The 15,153-nt window shown below is 60.2% G+C and overlaps 1 protein-coding gene across 4 annotated transcripts; it reads left to right on the forward strand.

Moving 5' to 3' along the window:
- Window positions 1–4: 4 nt before the first annotated feature.
- On the forward strand, window positions 5–14,926 carry HDAC11 (histone deacetylase 11). Of its 4 annotated transcripts, none has more exons than XM_012732204.1 (10): window positions 5–81; window positions 961–1,109; window positions 3,215–3,336; window positions 8,191–8,307; window positions 9,169–9,211; window positions 10,058–10,134; window positions 11,046–11,108; window positions 11,942–12,038; window positions 12,833–13,011; window positions 13,176–14,926. In XM_012732204.1, exons 2-10 carry the CDS (start codon window positions 1,043–1,045, stop codon window positions 13,389–13,391), a joined length of 981 nt encoding a protein of 326 aa, XP_012587658.1. In that variant the 5' UTR covers window positions 5–81; window positions 961–1,042; the 3' UTR covers window positions 13,392–14,926. The 4 variants fall into 4 exon arrangements, with proteins under 4 accessions (XP_012587658.1, XP_012587656.1, XP_012587655.1 ...); XM_012732202.1 differs by having other exon boundaries at window positions 12–54; XM_012732201.1 differs by lacking the exon at window positions 5–81 and adding an exon at window positions 524–632.
- The last annotated feature ends 227 nt before the right edge of the window (window positions 14,927–15,153 follow it).

Raw genomic sequence — 15,153 nt, forward strand, 5'->3', positions numbered from 1 at the left:
GCCCCGCCCGGTCGCGAAGTGGTGGCCAGCGCCAGCAGGGCCCGGCCCCGCGATGTGAGTGCGTCGGGGGTGAGGGCGCGGGTGAGACGCGGGACCGATCCCCTCCGGGGTTGCCGGGGGTCCCAATGGGCGCGAGCACCAGTGTGCGGGTAGCCGGGTGGGCCGTCAGGTGCGGGCCCAGGTATGGCGGGCGGGAGGGCCGGGTGCTCGCTGGCCAAGCCGGACCAATCCCGTATCACTTCTCGGCCCAAGGGACCGAGCCTGGTGCGGAGCCCCGGCCAGGGCGGGGGCGGCGAGAGGCGACAGGCGCGGGCCTGACGTCTGCTGTACCCGGGCCCCCGCCAGCTGTAACTGGGGTTTCTGGCTCGGGCGCTGGGGTTGGGAGATGTGATGCCAGTGGGTGTCAGCTGCGCCCGGGTCCCGAGGTGACCCCTATCTCTGCTCCCGGCTGAGCCAGTCTGTGAGCCCAGATCTGCTGTTTCTGGAAACTGTCACCCACCCGGCAGCTCTCACATATAGAGCACTTTCTGTTCTCGCAGTTTAGATGCAGTCCTCTAAGCCACATTCTGTAGTTCAGGGAACTCGAGGCCTGGAGCCGCACCGCTATTCCCTGTGATCGTTTTCATGTGGAGGTGAGGCCTTGCAGCCAGACCCCTGGGTGCACGTGGGCTGCTCCGCAGACCTGCTGTGTGACCTTGGGCCCTTCAAGCCTCTGGTGGCACGGAGGTGCTTACCTCCTGGGCTGTTGTAAGACTGGTGTGGGATAGCCCAGGGACAGCCAGTGCTCACTGGAGAGCCACGGTGTCGGTCGTTGCTGAGTGGGCCCTTTTCAGTGGCCGAGGAGCTAGTGGCAAGGCAGGGGTCAGGACTGTCTGGTCCATCACAGCTGGCTGGTGGAGGGAAGAGGCTGTTCTCTGTGCTGAAGCTGTCCCCGTCTGTGTTTGTCTATGGGCACGGAAGGCCACACGCCACCCAGCTGTACCAGCATGTCCCGGAGTCGCGCTGGCCCATCGTATACTCGCCGCGTTACAACATAACTTTCATGGGCCTGGAGAAGCTGCACCCCTTTGATGCGGGAAAATGGGGCAAAGTGATCGGCTTCCTGAAAGGTACGAAAGGTCCCTATATCAGACCCTGTATCTGCTTCCTCCAAGCCACCTGTTACTCTCCCAGCCCCTCTCTGCTGTCCCCGACACAAGCTCGAGGCTCTCCCACCTCCAGTTTCCGCCCTCAGACTGCCTCCCACCCATGTTATCAAAAGGGTCTTTCTGGCACAGACTTCTAAATAGGATCTGTCCATGTCTCCAACTCCCACAGCTCTCCATTGCCATGGGTCTAAGTCCTGCCTCTGCGCCTGGAGGCCCAGTCGAAGGGGGACTGATTTTTGGACACAGAGAAGCTGAAGTTTGGAGAATCCAATGTCTGTATGCCATAAGCTCGGAGAGGTAGAACTTTTGTTCTACCTCCTTGGTGACATATTGAGGAATTAGGGCCCAGAAAAGTTAGGAAATATGGTCAAGGTGACACAGCTACTCGGGCCAGGCTGAGGCCTGGAACGTAGAGTTTATGGCTCCTTCTCCCCGGGAAGGGGGTGCCCTTCTGCCACCACTTCAACTCTGGCTTGTAACCCAGGGACATGGCACAGGTGGAAACTCAAGCACGTGTGGGCTAATGTGAGTCTATCCTCGTTCCCCATATCACGGCTGCTTGAATGGGGGAGGGTATAGGAAATGCTCCCATGGGGTTACCTTTGTGGGATGAAGCTTCAAACAACCCTGACCATGCCATGGAGAAAGTTCCAGTGGGGGGCTAGCTAAGTCTGTTAACACATAGCAAGGGGCAGGTCTGCCCCTTCAAGAAAATAGGACCAGATTAGGTGTTAATAACTGTTTCTTTCTATTGTATCTGTACTTATTAGTTAACTTCTATTTATGGCAAATGATACTGATTTTCTCTTTGCAGTAGGGATTGAGAGAGTATTCACAGAGAAGGATAAACTGAAAAAGCACACGAGGGGTGTGCACTGATGGGACAAGATGGCCAGGTGAGCGGAGCTAGCCGCCTCCCACCTTGCAGTTCCGTGCCTCCCTGAATGCGGCCCTTGTGCGCTGTTTCTGGCAGTCCCAGCCGACACCTGCCCTGTGTTGCCCTGGAGCTCAACAGAAGGGTCTCTCGTCTCCCTCTTCTCCGAGCCAGTCCTGACCTCCTGCCTCTCTCCTGTGAGGATGTCCGGAAAGTGGCCAGAGCCACAGGGAAGGCCTTAGGTCTGTCCAGAGTTGGCCTTTGCCTCAAGGCTCGGAGAGCCATGGGGTGTTCAGGGTGGGGGAGCGGCTGCTATCGGGGCACTCTGTGTGTGGCTGTCACTGGTTTCTACCAGGGTCCTGAATGGGGGACACATTAAAACAGGGCCCGCAGATTCTGACCTTGCTGCTCTGACTTCCCAAGAACATCGAACACATGGTCCGTCCCTGCTGTGCCCAGAGTACCCCTCGCAGCCTCTGCTTCTTCATTTGCAGTTCGCAATGAATCTTGTCCGGAATCTGTGAGGAGTGATGAGATAATGTTCCTGTTTCCCAAACAGCAGTCATTCACGAACCACTCTGGGGTCTTGGCATCTCCTCATCCCACCTGTTCCATTATTTACTTCATATTTTGCATGAACTCAGCCTCTGTTTTAATAATCTTAAATACACTTGCTTTAAAAAAAAAGAAACATTATGTCATCGGACTGGAAAAAGCCAGTTTCACTTGCCATAAATAGAAGGTCATGGTAAAAAAAAATAAATGCAAGGAAAACAACAGTGTGATTCAATTCAGGCTGCTGCTGCCTGTGGGCTGCGAGACTGACCCGTCTTTTGGTTAAAAAGGGAGATGAGCAAGGGCTAGGCAGGGGTTAGGGACCCCCTCCCCATGATGCCAGGTGAAGCTAGAGGGAAAATTGACGAGGTTAGGTTTCTTACCTTGAGGTACCACGTCACTGACCCAAGCGCCTCCTGCCCTGAAGGCAGTCCACTCACTCCTGCCCTCACCTGATGCTCGGGAAACAGTCTTTGATGTCGCCTGGCCTGAGGGTCTGGCCGTGGTCCTCGCTGGCCCAGCACGTGGCCCCTACTCAGACTGTCCACAGCCGTGCCCACCTTCTCCTGGGCAGGCCTGCCAGAGGCCAGGTTGGCGGCCAGTGGGAGGGCCTGGGCTGGGCTTGACCGCGAAGCAGGGCGCCTGCTTGTGGTTTCAGAAGAGAAGCTTCTGTCGGACAGCATGCTGGTGGAGGCTCGGGAAGCCTCGGAGGAGGATCTGCTGGTGGTGCATACGAGACGCTACCTCAATGAGCTCAAGGTACGGGGCCGCGGGCCGGGAGCCGCTTTGGGCCGGAGGGACTGCGTCTGGGAAGGGGGCAGCTCAGCCCGGGTGGACGCGCAGCCCCAAGAGGCCATTCCTGTTCTTGGGCAGGGACAGCATGTGAGCCCGTGGTCCCCACGACAAGGACAGAGGTGACATAAAATAGGTAGCCACCGAGGCTGGGCCCGCTGCCGGGTGGTGTGAAAGCGCAGCAGGGCTTTGCGCCTCCACATCGGAGATGTCTGCATTTGATCTGCATTTCACACGTGGGCTCTGGAGCGGGCACACCTGGGCTCTGAGGCGCAGCTCTGTCTCCATCCAAAGACAGCCGTTCCGCTTGGCCGAGGCTGAAATTCAAGGTTCTGCCCTTCCAAAGACTTGTCGAAAACCGTTGGGCCCTGTATTTGTTTGAACAGCCGCCAGCCCGGGCCGGCCTGGAAGGTTGACAGTGGCTAGGCTGTAGGTGCAGGAGCGAGCCCTGCCCTCCGCCTGGGGGCGACGGCCTCTCGGGTCCACAGCAGGTCTGGCTGGACTCTTGACTTTGGAAAGAAGCCAGAAATGCAGGTGATGACTGAGGGTGCCTGAATCTTTACTGTGGCAACTCATCCTCAGGGGTTTAAATCTCACATGCAGATGACTGTGCCTCCAGGCTGCCCCACAGGGACTCTGGAAGCCACAACCTGCCTCTGCATGGAGCCAGAGGGGCTGGGTTGGATGAGTATCCCCGAATTGGGTGCTGCCAGCCTGCCCCCGCAGCACAGAGTGAAGGCTACCACAGGCTTTCTGCCCCCAAGGTGTGGGAGCCCTGCCCCCTAGCTTCCCTGCTGGACCCCTCTGAGACTCAGCACTATAGTGGGCGCCAGAGATCACCAGGCCCCTCCCCGCAGCAGGCGCACCGCTCAGGTCACCTGGAACACGTGGCAGGCCCTGGGGAGACCCAGGCCAGGAATCCAGTGTGGTCTTCCAGTTCCTGGTCACAGCTGCGCCTGAGCTGTGAGAATTCTAGATGGAGCTGTGACAGTGTGAGCTCATGAAACATTACCAGGAAGAGGTTGAAACCTGGCTCCTGGGAGAGAGGTGTGCGAGAGCTTGGCAGGAAGCCTAGAGCTTGGCTGCCCTGGTTTCCTGGGCATGGACGCCACGGGTACCACCCACAGCCCAGGGCGGGCGAGGGTGGGGCCAGAGCACAGTGCAGCGAGTGTACCGAGATAAGGCTGGGAGGGTGGCAGTGGGCTCTAGGGCCCCACCCATTTGGGGGATCTGCAGGGGAACCAAGCTGTGTGCCTGGCTTTGAGACCCCCAAAACCTGAAGGCCACTCACTGTGTGATAGCATTAAAAAAAATCTTAGCAGGGAGGATCCAAAATAGAAAATTGAGGTCAACTACACATCTGACTTGGCACATCCTAGCAGGCCTAGCGAAAGGGGAGACCAGTGACTTCCTAGCGCCTATTAAGGTGAAGAAGCATTTGGGCATTCGCCACTGAGTCAGGGGTACTGTGTGCTGGATACAGAAAATGAACAGTCTGGCTTCCTCTTCCCGTGCAATTGCATTTTAGTGGTGGAAGACCAAACTAGACAAGAGCATTTCAGAGACTGCCAAGGGCTGAGAAGGAAAAGCATTGGCGGTAACTGGGCACAAGTGAGCTCCTCTAGACACCTCCCAGAGGAGGCGAGCTTTGCCCTGAGGCTGAAGCACGGGGTGTGCTGCAGTGGGAGCAGCAGGCCAGGCCTGTTCGGGCCCCACCAGTCAAGCACTGCAGTCTCCTGGGAGGGCTGGGGCAAGGGAGCTAGGCCTCCCGGGGAAGGTGCGGGGGGAGGGGGGCAGCTCGTGCCCCAGGCTCCTGAGTGCGGTGTCCCTCTGGCATGGTCTGTGCAGCGGGGAACAAGAACCCCAGTGGTGGGAAGGCAGATAACAAGCGCTGCACGGTAAACTCAGGTGGAGACCGGTGCTTCCAGAAAGATGAAGCAGAGATGGATCTAGGGTGCGGGTGGGTGCCCTTCAGGTGGGGCAGTGAGGACAGACCCCTCCATGGTCCAGGTCCTCCTTTCAGACCTAGGAGAAGTGCCCCGTTGCACAGCTGAGGAGACAGGAGGGCAGGGTGCCGGGCTGTGCCCAGACACGCTGTGTGGCCATGTCCGGAGTGGGCCAGCCCGGCTCTGGGGAGGCGGGTGATCGCGTCCTGGCCCCAGCTGCCAGGGTATCTTCCACCTGGCCACAGCCGTGCAATGATAGGAACATTCTAGAGGGCTCTTCTAATCCAGCGACCACCAGACACATGTCTACTGAACACTTGAAAAGCAGTCACTGTGATTGAGGACGAACTCTCCAAGATTTAGAAATGCAACTTAATTGAATGTGGCAAAGAAGAGGCCCTGTGGGACCGGTGGCTTTGAGGCTGGCCTCGGTGGCAGCAGGCCACGCCACCACCCTGCAAGCCTGCCGTGGGGCACTGACCTGTCCAGTTGGTCCTTTGAGACCAGAAGCTGGAAGCGTATATACATACCATATACGTCACACATATCCAGCCCCTTGGCTGAATCCTGTAACTGCTTCCGGTGACTTTCTGCCTTTCTGTCTCCCCCAAGACTGCAGCTTTGAGAGAGTCAGCATATACCACATAAAAAGCTAAAGGCAGGCAGAGGGTGATGGTTGGAAATTTGGGAAACACTGAGTGAAGCAAAGTTAGCGGATTCCTGACTACAGAGCTCCTCAGAGCCCCTGGCCTGCCCCAGGGTGGTGAATATCCCAAAGGTGGAGGGTGCACACTTACCCAAGCTTACTGGATATGGGACCCTTCCTTGGTAGAGAGCCGGTCGTGACAGACTGCTGTGGACACACTTAGAGAAAGGCCATCTTGCGCTCCTGTGTCTACAGTGACCCCTCCTGAGTTGAGATGAGGCTTCACTTTCTTCCCATCACCACCCACTGCTGGCGGGCTGAGGTAGCAGGCAGGCAGCGACCAGCTTCCAGAGAGTGGCTCATCTGTCTGTCCACTGGTGCATTCACAGAAAACAATAGCTCCAGTCTCCCCCACAGTGGGCCTGTGGGCAGTGGGACTGGAGCGGCCATTAGGCCAAGGAGCTGTCAGCTTGGGCAGAGGCCTTCCCTTCTCTGAGTCTGTCCCCCACCACATACATGCACACAGCTACATACCCCTCCCCACACACACTACACACACCACAGGCACACACCCCACATCACACATATACCACACACACCAGACACCACACACACCCCACGTCACACATACCACACATACACCACACATGTGCTACACACACACCATATACGTCACACATACCACAGACACATACATGCCACACACACCACACGTCACATGTATACCATACACATCCCACATACCACACAAACACCACGACGCTACATACACGCCACACATGCCACAGACACACCGCACGCGCCTCTCACACACATCACACACACACACACACACACACACACACACACACGTTTACCTCCTCGTTGCAGCTCCAACACCCCTGGCTGGTGAAGAAGGCTGGACAGACACCTTTCCCCAGACCCATACAAGGGGTCCATGGGCTCTGCTGAGAGGCCCCCAACCTGAGTGAGGGGGCAGAGCCTGTCCCCCCAGCCGTCCCCTGTGCTGTGGCCTAGGAGGGTGGCCACACAGATGTGCGCTGGACATGCGCAGACCTCAGCGGGACGTCTACCCTTGGCCAGCGGCTAGGGTCTCCTCGGTGCAGCTGGGAAGGCTCCGGCTGACGGCTCCCCGCTGACAGCAGTGGCTGAGGGCCGCTCCGGCAGCCGGCCTGGCCCTGTCCCAGCTGTACCCAAATTCTCTTGAACATGGACTCACTTTCTGCTCCCAGTTCATCTTTTTACCTTGAGTTTATGCCCCACTGGATGACTCCTGTCCACCTTCCATCTGAGCTTCAACGTCAGAGCTTCCAGAAAGCCTCTCTGACCGCATGTGAGGCATAAGCCTTCTATAGGCTTCACAGGACTAGTCCTGATGTGGGACCGTCTCCCCGGCCACCTCACCTGGCAGCCTGGCACCATTAGGCACCAGCAAATGTTTGACAAAGCAAGTGACTCACTTACCCCTCCCCCCACACACACACCCTGGCTCTAGGAACTGTGGGGAGCAGGGGCCCCGGGACCTTGACAGCCAGTCGAGAGAGGTTCAGGGTCTGGCCCATGGGTATCTGGCTGGGACCAGGGAGGGTACAGGGAAGGCTGTGCCCAGGTGCTCCTACCTCAGCTGGAAACCCAGGACCTGACCCACGCCCTATTTTTTTCGTTTCTCTTTTATTTTACGACCAACACTCATAGCTGCCCAAGCATCAAAAATGTCATGCTTCCAAGATTTCTGGAGGTTGGTTCCGCATGCAGGGCAAACATGCCGCCCAGGCGTACCACTGAGAGGCCCTTTTCCAGACGCTCCCTTTGAGGGGAGGTCCTCAGCTTCTTCCAGTGAAGAGGCCCTGCTGTGCGCGTTTTGAGTGCTGACTGTCCGACTCACTGTGTGACCTTGGAAAGAAAGAGCCCCCCAACGCCCCCCTCCCCAGCTCTGTGCCCCCTTCTGTATGGTGAGGGGAGCTGGGGGGGTTCTGTGCACCAGGTAACTTGGAGCCCTTGCAGATCTTGTTCTGGGCACAAGAGGGCAGCCAAGTGCTTTGGAGCACGGAGGACTCTGGGCTGACTTATTGCAGCTCTGGAGGGAGCCCAAAGCCTGACGGGGACCTGAAGAGATGGGACTGCTCTGGACCGTTGGGTTCACCCAGGGCACCTGGAATTTGCGGGGGTCGCGCTCCTACCTGGGGCTGCCTCTGGGCTGCGGGTTCCCACACCTTGTCTCCTCGGCAGTGGTCCTTCGCTGTGGCGACCATCACGGAAATCCCGCCTGTCATCTTCCTTCCCAACTTCCTGGTGCAGAGGAAGGTGCTGAGGCCCCTCCGGACCCAGACAGGAGGCACCATCATGGTAGGTGGAAGGCGGAGGGGGCAGGCCGGCCGGGGACCCCACACAGGCTCCTTCCCACCCTGGGCCTTGGCTTTCCCGGGCTCTGCCTCTGGAATGCCGCTCCCCACGTTGAGGGGGTCAACATTCTAAATATCCCCAAGGCCCAGCAACAACGGCCCTTTCTCCCAGAGCCTCGCCCATGCCAGGACTTTAGAATTCCCAGTTCTATCCCCTACACCGCCTACTGGGGTTACGCCTTTGCTGGTATTGAAGACCTCCCCCAAACAGCACATGGCACACCGGCCCCCGCACGTTAAAGATGGAAACCAGACCCTGTGATGTCAGGGTGGGCCGGCGCCCCTCCCCCAAGAACCAGCCACAGGAGGCTTCCCGCCCTGTGTGTAATTTTCTTAAAAATTCTCTGCAGTTCGCTGAGCTGAACATTTCTACCCCCTGGCCATACCTACTGATTCCCGTGGTTTTCTTTTGAACTACAAATGCATATATTTTTATTAGAATACGACTGCCCACCCTAAAGCTATATCTTACAGGATCTCAGTATTCAGCCTACCCTATTTCCATGAGCAAAGCATTGTTTTTCCTTTGAAAGCCCACTAAAGCCTTCAGTTCATCTGGGACTGTAAGCACTTAACTTTCCTTCTTTCCAGTTTCCTTGCAACCTTGCAAGGGCTCATGCTGCGCACTGATGGGCCAGTGGGCCTGGGACTCGCTGCCCAGCTGACTGGGGAGAGCCTGGGTGGGGGTGGTGCCTGCTGCCCCCTCAGAGCTGTCTGGAAACTGTGCAGACTGAGGGGGTGAGTTAGTGAAAAGTGCGCAGGGGAGGCGCTGTGCACGCCCCTCACGCTGGGCTTGTCTCCGAAGGCGGGGAAGCTGGCCATGGAACGCGGCTGGGCCATCAACGTGGGTGAGTGGCTGGCTGGCGTGGCCAGGGGCTGGGGGCCGGGGGGAAGCTGGGGCAGGGGAAAGTAGAGGCTGCGAAAGGGCGTGGGGTGTTCACCTGGGGCTCCTTGTGGAATCGTCTGGAGGTGGCCAGCAGAAGGCACCCCCACCCCCACCCCGCCGCCCTCCCTTCTGCTTCTTCTTCCCTTCCCTTCTCTTTCCTTTCCCTTCCAGAATTCCAGCTTCTCCCTTACTAGATTCTGGACAGAGTGTTGCCTTTTTTTTTTTTTTTTAAAATAGTGATTAGTGTAGTCATTTTAATCTATTTTAAAATATTGACTGTATTTCTGCTTTTCCCTGACCACGCTTGACACCTTCTCCCCAACCCAGGGACGGTCCTTGGCGCTTGCTTCTGCATGTTTTGCTTTGTTGACTCACCTGCCCTGGCTGTGAGAGTCTGACACGCGTCGCTCCCACAGTCCCTCTAGCTCTTCCCACGCCCCTGCCGTGGCGGCCCCCCTTTCCTTGTGACTGAGCAGCATTCCCCTGGGTGGGTGCAGCATGTCCTTTCTGATAAGCCCCCTCCGCACCCCCAGAATCTGGTGGTGCCCTGCGGGAGTCAGGGGGAGCAGGCCCGGCTCCGGGGCGAGGGACAGCTTTCTGCCTGGGGAGGGTGAGCCCTGCCCCTGGGCAGGAGCCAGGCCTCAGGGCCCGCCTGCCCACAACATGAGGGCTCTTGCTCTGGGCAGGGTGCTATGTGCCAGGCACTCAGTTCACTAGGTCAGCTGAGGACTCACCTGGGAGCCCAGGGGGGGCGATGCCGGCGGGGACAGCAGTCAGTCCTGACCCTACCGTGTCTGCCCTTCTGCAGGGGGCGGCTTCCACCACTGCTCCAGCGACCGGGGCGGGGGCTTCTGTGCCTACGCGGACATCACGCTGGCCATCAAGGTGCCTGAACACCGGATTCGGCGCCAGGGGTCCGCCTGGAACCCTCGCGCAGCCCCACATCTGCTGTTCTTACCCCGCGTTGTTGAGAAGGGAACCAGGGTCCGGGAGGGGGAAGCTTGCTGCTGGGTGCCCCACCAGGCTGGGCCCCAAACCCAGGCGGACACTCCCCCTCTGTTGCCTGTGCCCGAAGGCAGAACGGGGCTCAGGCCGAAGGCAGGGCTGGGTCTGGTGGGGAGCAGCACTTACCCACCAACAGCCTCAAATTCGAGACGGGCGTATCGCTCAGAGTGAGGAGACCATCCCACGGCGGTGACGGCGACGACAGCACCCGCTGGCCTGACCAGGGCCGGCCTCCACCCCCCGGCTCACCCCACTCAATCCTTCCTTAGGACAGATGAGGACACGGAGGCCCGGAGAGGGGCGTCACACAGCCAGAAGAGGCTCAGCCTCCTGTCTGTGGGACCCCCAGCTCCCCGCTCCCCGCACTTGGCAGGGTGGGGCCTTAGGAACACAGCGAGCTTCCTGCTCCCACAGGGCACAGCCACTGGGGGCAGGCAAGTCAGGAGACCCTGGCACTGGGCAGGGAGGGGCAGGAGAGGGTGGAATGGGGCGAAGACGGCAGACCGCAGCTCCAGGCAGTCCTGAGGGGAGGGTCCTCCCTCCCGGCCCCCACACGTGCCCCCAGGAGTCCCGGACTGCCAGTCCCTCCGCCTCTCGCACTCGGCCTCGCTGGCCCTCTCCCCCGCCCGCGCCCCTCCTGTAAGAGCCCGCCCCCCGGGCCAGCGTGCCTCCCTGGCGCTGCACAGCGCTCCTGGCATCTCTGCCCGCGGCCTGGCGGCCCGTAAGCACACGCGCCCCCACCCCAGCAGTGGCCGGGGCTGGGTCCTCACGTGCCCCTCTCCTCCGGGCAGTTCCTGTTTGAGCGAGTGGAGGGCATCTCCAGAGCCACCATCGTGGATCTCGATGCTCATCAGGTGAGTGCCCTGGGGCGCGGCTGTGGGGAGACTGCGCCCACCCTTGGCGACGCCCCTCAGAGACACCCCACGCTGGCCTCTGCTGCCCGCCCTGAGCGCGTACCCCCCCCCCGCCCGCAGCCGGCCCTGCTCTGCCCCAGCTGTCGGCTGAGGCTCCCCTTAGTCTGTTGCTCTCAGCCAGGACAGGTGGTGCGTTGTCCTCACCGCTCCTAATTAACCGGGGGTCCTCCCTCCCCCTCTCTTCTCTAGTGGGAGGCTGACAGTGCTACCCTCATGCTCTGCTGCCCACCGTGGCTCCCCAGGGTCCCCAGGCCATTTTCCAAGAGCTGCTGAGCACGTGGCCCTGCCCCTCCCACGGGCTCCCAGCAGCGCAGGACTGTGGCGGTCTGAGCACTGCCTGGGCTGCAGTCGGGCCTCCCCCTCCAGACTCCAGAGTCAGGGCCGGCATCAAACAGGCTCCTCTCTGTGACTGTGACCTTGAGCTGACTGGCCCCTGCTCCAGTTCACATGAACCGAGCTTATGCACCAACCACGCGTGCAAACCCTTGCAGTTTGCTCATGTCCTGATCCCAAGCGTCCATCCCACTATGGCTTCTGAGGGTGGCAGGACGCCAGACCCAGAGAAGAAGCGGGGGGCCGGAAGGGTCCGTTGTGCTGGAAGGTCTCGGTAGGGCCGTGAGCCTGGATCACAGCGCTGCACTTAGCTCCCGGCGCCCCCTGCTCCGGGATGAACAGGCTGTCCCAGGCACGTAGGGCTTCTTCTAGGGTTCGGTGGGGGGTCCTGGCCATGGCGTGGGCACCTGCTTTCCAGAGGCTCCCATGTCCTCCTACAGGGCAACGGGCACGAGCGGGACTTCATGGGCGACAGCCGCGTGTATATCCTGGATGTCTACAACCGTCACATCTACCCTGGGGACAGCTTTGCCAAGCGTAAGCCGCCCCCGCTCTGCAGTCTTAGCTGCGTTCTTGCTTGGGGGTGCTCTCCTGAGCGTTTCCTCCACCCTGGACCCTGGACTCTGCAAGGCAGGGATTGTTCCCGATTTATAGATAAGAGCACTGAGACCTGGAGAAGTCATGTAACCGCCCGAGATCACAGGGGTGGGTCCCCGGTCGGGGGTGGCCACCAGAAGAAGAATCAAACTTGCCTCCTAGGTCTGCAACAGTCTGGTAGAGAACAAGAAAGCTAAAGAGAACCAAGAAAAGTAGAAATAGCAAATGCAAAAGCAGGTGGCAGGAATGGCGTCTCAGACAGTAGCAACAGAACAGCGCGAGTGGGTCACTGACGGACCGCGAGTCAGGGCTCTCCGGTGGGCGGGGAAACGCAGCGGGCATTCACCAGAAAGCGTGGCTCCGCCCGGGTAGCTCAGCCCTTGGCGTGGCCCTGGCACAAGCTGCTCCATCTGAATGTGCTGGATTTGGGCACGAGGCACAGTGGCTTGTCCACGTGCCTGGACGCAGCAGTCGGTGGGCACAGCTGCCTGGCCTGGGTCTCTGAATCCCGCGCTGAGGTGTTTCACCGCCACCCGCTTCTCTTCCTTGGGGCCCTGTGCAGTGCTTGGTGCTCTTTATTAGGGTGGCTTTGGGTGAAACGAGAGTCTGAGTAGTCTGAGCAGTCCGGAGTCACCGGGTCTCCAGCCCGCTGTGGCACTGCCAGGAACGTGGGCGGTCTGGGTCCTCCGCGCCCGTTTCCCCTGCCCTCTGACGGGCTTCTTGCTCATTCTCAGAGGCCATCAGGCGGAAGGTGGAGCTGGAGTGGGGTACGGAAGATGACGAGTACCTCACTAAAGTGGAGAGGAACCTCGAGCGAGCTCTCCGGGAACACCCGCCCGACGTGGTGGTCTACAACGCAGGCACCGACATCCTCGAGGGTGACCGTCTCGGGGGGCTGTCCATCAGCCCACAGGTAGGTTGCGGCCCTGGCGCCGCGGGAGGGGCTGCTCTGGGGCATGGGCAGCGGCGGCGTTGGGGAGGAGCTAGGCCCGCCGCAGGACGAGGACGAGGGCGTCCAGCACTGGCCCGGCCACCCCCTGTCCCCCGCCTGAGCCAACCTTTCTCTTACTCTCCCAGGGCATCGTGAAGCGGGATGAGCTGGTGTTCCGGGTGGTCCGTGGCCAACAGGTGCCGATCCTCATGGTGACCTCGGGCGGGTACCAGAAGCGCACGGCCCGCATCATTGCTGACTCCATCCTCAATTTGTACAATCTGGGCTTTATCGGGCCTGAGGCCAGTGATGTCTCAGCACAGAACTCAGACACGCCTCTACTGCCCCCCGAGGTGCCCTGACCTTGTGCCCTTCTGAGCGGCTCCCTGCCTGCCTGCCCTGCCCTGCCCGCCCCTCAGTGCCTCTCCCCTTCTACCCACTCAGGGCGGTGGGGGCAGTCTCCAGGCAGTGCTGGGGCGTGGGGGCCTGTCCCCGACTGGGCTGGCCTTAGGGGCCTCGCCCGTCCCAGCAGCTCTTCACTCTCCCGCTGGGTGCCTAGGGTGTCCGGCCTCTCTGTGGGTGGGGTCAGAAGGCAGGGCCTGAGCCCCAGGAAGACCCCCTGAAGTCATGGCCCCATGGAGGCAAGCGTGGGAGGAGGGGAGGACAGGTTAGGTGCCGAGGGGCCATCGCGAGCCAGTCCACGCCAGACTGAGAAGCTTCCATCTCTGCCAAGCGTTCCCTCCGCAGTGGTGAGGTCGAGTCCATCTTCCTCACTCAGGCAGGGCTGAGGGCATCCAGGTGGAGGGAAGAGCAGCAGCCAGGCCTCTGGGCAGCAAGCAGAGGGAGTCCTGGCCCGGGGTGCTGGTGGCTTTTCCATCCACATGCCCCTCTGGGAAGCAGGGCTGGTCTTGCTTTCGCAGAGCCCCGTGGTGGTAAGGGGAGCGGAGTCCTGAGCAGCCCCAACTCTGCTTCAGCAGGGGAAGCATGCTTAGCTCAGGAACGGGGCTTCCAGGGGAAGCTGACTGGTGGGCAGGGTCAGAGGAAGGCGAGGCCAGGTGGGGTAAGTGAGCGGGGCAGGTCACCGGGCCAGCTCCTGCAGGACCTGGGGCCCCAGGCTGAGACGGAGGTGCTGGTGAGGCTAGGTTCCTGCAGGGAGAGCAGAAGGCCCCCATCCTGAGCTGCGGGTTGTAAGGTGGGGGGTCTTGGGCGGGGTCCCGGGTGGGGTTGCAGCCTCCACTGGCCACTCCCAAACCCCCAGGCCCTGGGCATACTTTGTGTCCAGGGTTTCAAGTGGGCCCAACACCTGGCCTTTGAAGAGCCCCAGACCCTGCCCCCGTGCTCAGATCTATGCTGAAGAGAACACCCAGACCCTTCAGAAAGGTGGCGGGACACGGTCACCCCTCATTGCCCGGGGGATGGTCCTTAAAGGCGAACAGGTGTGGGGTGAGCAGGAAAGTGAGTCAGCCGAGGCGGCTGTCCCCCGCCAGCCCCCACCTGCGGGACTTGTGGTCTGCCCTGGAGAGGCTCCTGCATTCTCCCACCCTCTCTCCATGTTTCCTCTGCTGGCGGCAGGGAAGGCCCCAGATGACCAACTGTCTAAAATGCTGACCAGTGGGTCAAGGCCCAGGCCCTAGTCACGCAGTGGCCCCCGCCCCAGCCCTGGCTATTGGCCCCTCACATCCCCCATCTCCCACTCGGCCTGCGGCATCCGGGGACGGCGGCGACGCACTTCGCCACTCGCGCTTCAGTCCACAGAGAACCCAGAAGGCTCTTGACCGGACCCTGAGATGGAGAATCCGTACTCCTACGGATGAAGGAAATGAAGATTAAAATCTCCACAGCACAAGGCCTGGCTTGTGGGGTTGTTTCCCAATAAATGCACCTCTTTTACTCCCTCCTTAGTGCCCTCCGGTCAAGGTAATTATTCCAGTCTCGCAGATGTGGAAACCGGGGCTCAGGGAGGAATCTGCCCCGGCCACACTTCTTGTGAGTGGTGGAGCTGGGTTTGAACCCGCCCGGCCAGATTCTGGAATATTTGTTCTCAGCCACCTCAAACTTGGCAGGAATGATGGGGGTGCAGGGCAGGAGGCCCTCCAGGTGGGAGATGTTCTGGGGCCTGAGGTC

This window comes from Condylura cristata, unplaced genomic scaffold, assembly GCF_000260355.1.
Source record: "Condylura cristata isolate star-nosed mole 26May11 unplaced genomic scaffold, ConCri1.0 scaffold00033, whole genome shotgun sequence".
NCBI lineage: Eukaryota > Metazoa > Chordata > Mammalia > Eulipotyphla > Talpidae > Condylura > Condylura cristata.